Source organism: Austrofundulus limnaeus, unplaced genomic scaffold (genome assembly GCF_001266775.1).
Source record: "Austrofundulus limnaeus strain Quisiro unplaced genomic scaffold, Austrofundulus_limnaeus-1.0 Scaffold20, whole genome shotgun sequence".
NCBI lineage: Eukaryota > Metazoa > Chordata > Actinopteri > Cyprinodontiformes > Rivulidae > Austrofundulus > Austrofundulus limnaeus.
Genome location: NW_013952422.1, coordinates 1,750,538 through 1,758,564, shown reverse-complemented (window position 1 = coordinate 1,758,564; position 8,027 = coordinate 1,750,538). Strand labels below are relative to the sequence as shown.

Here is an 8,027-nt window from a genome sequence, read left to right as displayed (position 1 = left end):
GGGGGGTGCAGACACATTTTAACATTATCAAAGTCTGTAAGAAGACCTGACTCAACAAAAACACAGACCTGTGGTTCTTTCAAAGACAATCAGTGAAGAAGTTAGTTTTCCGGTAATTTGTTCATATTTTATTCGCACAATCAAACAATAATCTGTTTTTGATGCAGACCAGCATCAACTCGCTGAACTCTGCAGAGCGAGGGCTGTATTCACAAAGCTGCTAATCAGAATAAGAGCATTGGTTTAGGATTACTAATCTCACCTTCATGCCTTTGTGCAAATTTCAACTCCGTCTCAGCTGGAGGATAAAAAGAGGTTGTGAACACAGGCCTCGTCCTGTAGAGTTAAAATCATCGGGTCTAAAAAGACAAATTTCACACACTTAAATTGAAACACACATGTCCACACACACACACACACGTCCTCCCTAAGTTCTGAACTCTGATCCCATCAAATCTTCTGGTCCGGGGTCATTATATTGACACGAGACTGTCTATAAGAACCCATACTGAGGTCACTGATAACATCTGCAACCCATTCACTCAGACTTTGGCTTCACATTCAGCTTGTCTACATTGTGATATAGCTTCTGATCCAGTTAGAAAAAAAAAAACTCCACGAGTCTGATCACATTTTTGACTCACAGAAATACGTAGAGCAGCACATGAGATAATGTTCGGCTCACAAACAGGAAACTGTGGGGGCTACAATGTGGAAAGTTTGCAAACTACATCCTGCGCCGCTTGTCTCACTTTTAAATCACAGATGCTGCGTTTGTCCTCCGTGTTCGTCCTCGTTTTAACTCTTTATGTTCCGCCGTTTGTCGGTTTCCTCCAGCTTCCTGATGTGTTTCACGCCTGTGGGGCTAACCTGAATGGGACTGTGTTCACCTAGGATGGCTACAATCAGCGCTTCAGGTGCGGTCACCCCACCACCCGGAGACACGGGGCTGCGAGGACTGAGGGGGCTGACGGGGGACAGAACGGCGTCGGGCGAGACCAGGCGCTCCTTCTTGGCAGCGGAGCACGGCGGGCGGCTCGGGGCGTGGCCCTCTTTGGGGCGGGGACAGAGGCTGAGGCTCTGCAGGGCGGGGAGCGGGTTGGAGGGGAGAGCGGGGACAGCCGGGCTGCGGCTCCGACGGTGGCGGGGATGGCGTTTGCCCGTTTTAGGGCTCGGGCTGCGGGAGTTTGGAGCCAGAAGGACTAAAGTGCTGTCGTCTTCTGAGCTGACGTCGGAGCTTTCAGAGCGGCACACGGTGGGGCTGTGAACGGGCATCTTGATCTGTTGACGGATAGAAGGAAAAATTACTGATAAACGTAAAAACATCACATTAAAAAATACAAGTTAAAAAGATCATTAGTAAGTAACAGAATGAGTTATGTTGGTTATATTTAGTTTAGGGATATGAAAATTTCAGCCAATATCAATATCCAATATAATTATTGCTGTTATAGCCGATAACTGATATTTACCAGTATTACACAAACACACAAATTATATTATACATATATGCACAAACGCACTTGGGTCTTTTTTTGATACCATAAATAAACAAACAGACCTCTGACATGGCTTTTTCAGTTATTCCTGGCTACACAGCATCAATATCACTATCATGATCAAACAGATGCTGAAAGTGGGAAATCAATATCGAACGTTAATATCGGCCCAGTTTCAAATATTGAACCGATACCAACATTCTTAAAAATGACCAATATCGGTATACCGATATTAATGCCGATATATCGTTCATCCCTAATTTTAGTTGTTCACTAGACACAAATTTTCCTGTTTTTTTAATAATGAATCAAAATATTTTAAAGACATGAAAAATCTGATCTGCAGAGCTCCAAAACTTGTGAGCAGTATTCATTGTTAATTATTATTTTTACAGATATGCAAACCATTCATGCTCTCTGCACACATGCAATAACATCCTAAATTACCCTGCTTCACCTTGGCCTCCATGGTTTGAAAAAATTCAAAAGTCAAATTGCAGTTTGTTCTTCCTACCTAAATAAGCTGTTTGACAGCGAAGATTTGGCAAATGTGTCATGTGCACAACCCACATACTCAGCTCTACTGCTCATCCCATGAATGCATGTTCCTTACAAATGTGGCACCATTTGAAAGAGGTATTAACAGACTTTCCAACAATATGAGAGTTATTGCCAAGAAGCATTGTTACAACAAAGAAACGATCTACCAAACATTAATTTCCTTCATTTTTTTTTGCAAAGTTTATACCATAAAAATGACACATAGTTATTTTTCTGATTGTGTTACCTGTAAAGGGGAAGACAATCCAACAATACTGTTCATGGTATTACTGTAGTAACCCAGGATGTATTCACAATCATCTCTTGGTAAATCATCCTCTGGGAACGTCACCTGATCAAAGGTAACAAATCATGAAGTCTAAATTCAGCTCAGGTTTGAAGTTTATGCGTGAATCAGAGTTTAGGACACACCTGAGTAGCTTGTTCTCCTTTGGCCCACATGAACACCTGATAATCTTTGTAATGTCTGAATCCAACCTGCTCAGAAAAAAAACTGTCAAATGTGTTGAGAACCATTAACCAAAGCTGTCAGACTTTAACAAACTGAATACCTTGTAAATTGCAACCCAGTCCCATGAGCTGCGCTGATATGTTGGCGCCACTGTGAATCTGACCGTGGCGTCTGCTGCTTTGCACCACTCCCTGCTGGCCTGAAGCTCCACCAGAGGCATGTCCACCCTGAACGGGAACTGGCAGACAGAGACGTCGTTCAATAAAACCCAACGGGGGGGAAATTGAATTTTGAAGCAATAAAGCGATTTTTATCTCACTTGCAGTGAAAACAGAGCAGAAACAGGCTTGTGGTCACTGACGGTAAGGTCCACGTGACTCTGGTACTTGTGTTGTATTACTTTAGTCGCCCCACCCAACCACGAGGTGAGACCCCTCTGCAGCGATGCATTGTGGGTGGGAACCGGGGAACCGGTGCGGCGCAGGCGCCAGAGGATGCGGTCCGTCCACGCAGGTTTCCTCTTCTTCGCGCTGACGGATGCGAAGCAGAGAAAACGTGAGTTTTATTTTTATTTTTTAAAAAAGGAACTCATCAGAGGAGAGACGAAGGAGGCGGACCTGGTGTCGTACGTGTGAGTGCCCACGTCAAACTTATAGGTAGGTGGAAAGTTGAGTGAGCCCTCCATGAAGCCCTCCAAGATGGACTCTGTGTTTTTAGCCATGTTGAGCTGTAGATCAGACAAACAGTGAGTCTGGATTCATTTTGTCTTCTGTTGGAGCCACAACTCCCTCTGTTGGTTGTGTCTTTTATTTCACAGACAAAAAGCCTTCCAGAACAATCTGTTTCTCATTTCATTAGAAACTTTTGATAAAAAAGAGATGTTACCTTTAAACTGTTACTCAGTAATTATCCTACTAATCAATACATGATGAAATATATTTAAACAATAGACACCAAACGTGAAGTTTGCAAAGAGCATCCCAAAACAATTACTCTTTTTTTTAGCTAGTCAAATCACAAGGAAATTAGAGAATGAATGCAACAACTTTACCATTGGTAATATTGATACAAAGTTTTCACTAATGTATGCGCATATTATTTGGGTTTAATATAAATATAAATAAAAGACTAGCAAAAAATTTAGTGTAATAATTGGCAAATTTCCTATTCTCAAATAGCTTTATCATCTTTACCTTTTTTTCCAGCCCCAATAAACAAATTGAGCTGTATTTATCCACTGTTTTAAGAGTACAAACAAAAAAGCTGCAAACACATGAATGCTGAAGATCAATAAATATATTTAATTTCTCATAATGTTTTAAATGTGTGTAGAAGCCTATCGACATACTTTATTTATTCTGTTCTGTTCCTTGTTCTACTGTCTTGTATTTGCATTTATAAAGATATAAATTTTTTTGTCTGCTTTAAAGACCCAAAGGTGCCTCACCTGATCCCGCTCCCACAGAAGAGGCAGCTTGTTACTGTCGATGGCACATTTTACCACATGGATGTCATAATCTTCGATACGGAAATTCAAATCCCCGAACCAAAACACGACACTGCACAGACAACAGAAAGGCCCGTTGTTGACAGAACAGAGTAACAGATGAATGTTGAAAATATCATTTATCACTTGAAACGTCACCACAAAACTGAAACGTAGCAAACACAGCGTTAGGAACATATGTGGGGTTTGAAAAGTTTTAAAATGTTTAATAAAGTGACAAACATGACTTCAATCTCTGATTAGAAGAAACTGAGTTGCAATATTTTTTGTCTTCACTCAACGTCAGCTTCAGGTGCAGGCAGTGCAGCCTTCACTGACAGAAATGAGAAATCCTTTTTGTTTTTGATATTCAGTTATTCTCAGTTAAGGAAAAAGCCAAGTAAAAGTTAATAATGTTTAATACTTTATCTAAAGTGTTATTTTTGTACCCTGAATTTGTTATTAAAGATAAATCTGCCAAATATCCAAAACCAAATTGTGCAGAAGGTAAATTATTTGTCCTCTTTTTTTTACGCCTTTTTATTTGTCCTCTAAAGTACTGGTTCCAAACCTTTCAGCTTTTGACCCCCCCAAAAATCACAGTAGCACAGAGCTGTGCCCCCAACCATTTTTATGCAATAAACATAGGTATAAGATCAAATAAAAAAGGCACCGTAACAATATTCTTTATGCTAATTTCATCCATTTTAAGTTCCATAACTGCACTCATTTGTAACAAGTACAGAAAATTTTATTGTTTAAAGGAGATATATGGTGCTTCGAAATCCTTCTTTTTCACATTTAAATCATTCATTTGGGGTCTATATAAAGTAAAACGGCAATGCTTTGGTCTGAATTCCTCCTTATTGTAACTATAATTCCCCTCTTTCACCTCTTTTCTCAGGTGTGTCTCAGATCAACTCATTTTGAGGCTGTCTCTTTAAATCCAAACAAAGCCCTTCACGCCCTCCCTCCAGCTTCCAGACCAGTCCATTCTAGTTTGATAGAGGGGTTGAACATATAGCGGCGCAGAAACTTTTTACTTACAAATTAATTAAAATATGTCAACAAGAGAAGACTTGTCCATCCAGCCTCACATGTTGGAGCCAGAGTCTGACCCAGAGCCAGAGGAAAATGAAGACAAATAGTGATTGGTAAGTCTAGACCAGAGGAGCCCAAAGTGGGGCCCGCGGGCCAAATTTGGCCCACCAAGCCATTTGATTTAGCCTACCAACAGTTGCCAAAGTTACAAGGTTGTAACCTGTTATGTAAAAACACATTATTTCCATTGGTCAAATGACTATATAAAACGGCTGTAGTGAAAGTAGTTTTCAGTCATGGTGTTGACTTTATCTTTGATTTATTAGGATTAAACATGAAACATGAAACAACAAGAAGAAATATTTACATCAGATTTAACCCCATGTAGATTTGCACACTTTATAAGGCCACAAAAACTCATATTTTATCAATTTATAAAATGTCCCATGAGCCTTTGCTACTTGAGCGTATGGCAGACTTTCTCCAAGTGCACAGACTAAAACAAAAAAGGGCCATTGCATAGCTTAATCATTAAAAAGAAAGGACTTTACTTAAAAAGTATTTGTATTTCATGTATTATATAAATGCATTTGGCCCGCAGCCCCGGATAGATTTTCATTTTGGCCCCCTCGGGGAAAATGTTTGGGCACCCCTGGTCTTGACCTTATTTAGCAGTTGCGCTGCAAATACTGTGACCTAATAGTAAAAAGAAAAAAAAAACAATGTATAAAATAAAGAAAACTGAATGGGTTGGAAAAATATGACCCTAACAGAATATTTTTTCATGATCATTTTTAATTCAGACAATTCTTTTAAGACCACTCTCTGATGCTTCAAGGCCCACAGTGGGGTCCTGACCCCAACTTTTGGAAACACTAAAACTTTAGAAATATAACTATTATGAATTAATTAATTTTGGTGTTGTGTCTGTGTCACGTTGTCTTTGAGCATTTCTTAATCGGTGCTTCTCTGGAATAGTAAAAGCACCCACTCGTGATCGAGTACGCCGGTGGCTGTTCCTCCCTCAAACTGCTGCTGCTGAAGGATGCTTTCAAAGTCCTCCATCCGCTGCTCCAGGTGCCTCATGTGAGCCGGCAGGTGACAGTTGAGGAAGCACACCGGGTGACCGAACGCCGTCATTCTGGCGCTGACGCCGCCTTTATTCCCCTTAAAAAGACAGCATGAGGGCAAACAGTGACGTGACAAAATAATTTCCTGTGTAGAGAAAAAAAAGATCAAGGACAAGCGGAGTGCAGATCTACCAGATCTGTGTGTTCAGTGACGGGGTGATTATTTTAGCAGAACCAGAGAGCCAGACAGCCTGCAGCTGCACTGACCTCAAAGAGAAGGAGACTGCACCAACAGCAGCCAGGAGGTGATGCTGACATCAACACACGGGAAGGTCACACACTGACATGTGCATCCACGCCTGTGTGCACCTGCCAGCGGGGGGGGCAGCTCATACTATACCCCTGCAAACCCCACTGATACTAAAGGGTCTGCAACCTTCATGATCAAAAGAGCCATTTCTGCTACTTGGCTCACTAATAAAATGTGTTCAGATCCGCAAAACAAGCTACAACTGTGATTATCAACTGGTGGTTCGTGGGCCTTTTCAAGGTCTTTTCAGAAACCTTTATGGCCAGTGACGTTATAAAAAGAAAAATATATTGTGATTTTTATTATTTATTATTTTTGCACCTCAGAACAAATGAAAAGACCATCTTCATGTAAACAAGAAAAATACAGTATATAGTTTTTACCAAATTTTATTAAAACTAGGTCAACTGAACTATTCAGGTATTTTTTCTAATACTTATTATTATTATGCAGTTTTCAAATTCTTTAAAGGTAATTCTGATGGATTTGAGAGAAAGATCATAGAAAGAAGTTGGATTGTTTAAGTAAACACCAGGCTAGCATGAGCTAACATGTTTTATCTTTTGTAGTAGTAGTATTGATCACATATTTGCATACAAATTGATTTCTGTTGTGGGTATAAAAAAACAAAAATTATATATTTATTCTGTTATGTTTGGTCACATTTTCAAAGAGCCACTGCAGGGGGACCAAAGAGTCACATGTGGCCCCAGAGCCACAGATTGCAGACCCCTGGTCTAATCGTTTTGTAGCATCATAACTCTGGGCTGGTTGCTTCGACGCGTGGCACATACCCAATATCCTCCGAGTCCAGTGCGTGTACTCTGTGTCTGCACACCTCGGAGGAACGGAAGGTGGCAGAATTTAGAGAAAACCATCAGCAGCACTCCCTGCATGCGCTGGGATGCCACCTGAGCAAAGAAAAACAGGGAAAATAAATCACTGGGTAATCAGGATTATATCGTGATATAAAATGGTATTAAAACAGAGACGTGCTCACTAAAACATATCCAAAAGGACTGAGGGTGTCCATGCAGAGCTCGCTCCACTGGTCTGAAAAAAGAGCATCCTTCAGCCTCTTGTTTATCATGGAGTTGACCTCCTGGAGTCTGGATGGTGACAGAAAGCAGAGAGTTGTTACCAACCACTGAAAAGTGAACTTTGATAAAAAGAACAGTGTCAGCGGGTGGTTGGTGTGATCACAGATGACTGAGTGGGCACGCCCGGCTGTCTCTTTGGCACTGCTGAGACGAGCACAAATACTTGCTTACCCGATGACGAACATGTCAACGCTACCATCTGAAACGTTTGGTCCAAACAGAGTCGTAATGTCATCTGGAGGGACGGCTGATCCCACGTTCCAGGTGACGATGTAAACCCTAAGAACAAAATAAACGAGAGGATTTAAGATCTGCAGTAAAAAGATAAAAACAATGACCTAATCCTGCGATCCTCAGAGAAATAAAAGCTTCCTTCAGGGATTTTTGTGGAAAAAAAAAAAAGCACAATTAAGGACCTGAATGTACCTCACTGATGACTAAGTGTTATGCAAGTGTGTGTGTGTGTGTGTGTGTGTGTGTGTGTGTGTGTGTGTGTGTGTGTGTGTGTG

At 40.8% G+C, this 8,027-nt stretch overlaps 2 protein-coding genes across 2 annotated transcripts in view; both read right to left on the bottom strand.

The window, feature by feature from the left end:
- Nucleotides 1–758, bottom strand: part of mat2aa (methionine adenosyltransferase 2Aa) — a 16,519-nt gene extending 15,761 nt beyond the window's left edge. Inside the window, exon 1 of the mRNA XM_014003807.1 lies at nt 645–758. Coding sequence (XP_013859261.1) covers nt 645–666 — 22 coding nt within the window. The 5' untranslated portion in view covers nt 667–758. The remainder of the gene's footprint in view (nt 1–644) is intronic.
- Nucleotides 759–774: 16 nt separating this feature from the next.
- inpp5ja (inositol polyphosphate-5-phosphatase Ja) overlaps nt 775–8,027 on the bottom strand; it is an 11,806-nt gene continuing 4,553 nt past the window's right edge. The window contains exons 3-13 of the mRNA XM_014003804.1: nt 7,690–7,797; nt 7,419–7,527; nt 7,213–7,329; nt 6,030–6,205; nt 3,959–4,070; nt 3,129–3,238; nt 2,831–3,041; nt 2,612–2,749; nt 2,472–2,537; nt 2,287–2,391; nt 775–1,281 (exon numbers count right to left, since the gene is read on the bottom strand). Of these exons, the coding sequence (XP_013859258.1) occupies nt 799–1,281; nt 2,287–2,391; nt 2,472–2,537; nt 2,612–2,749; nt 2,831–3,041; nt 3,129–3,238; nt 3,959–4,070; nt 6,030–6,205; nt 7,213–7,329; nt 7,419–7,527; nt 7,690–7,797 (1,735 nt within the window). The 3' untranslated portion in view covers nt 775–798. The remainder of the gene's footprint in view (nt 1,282–2,286; nt 2,392–2,471; nt 2,538–2,611; nt 2,750–2,830; nt 3,042–3,128; nt 3,239–3,958; nt 4,071–6,029; nt 6,206–7,212; nt 7,330–7,418; nt 7,528–7,689; nt 7,798–8,027) is intronic.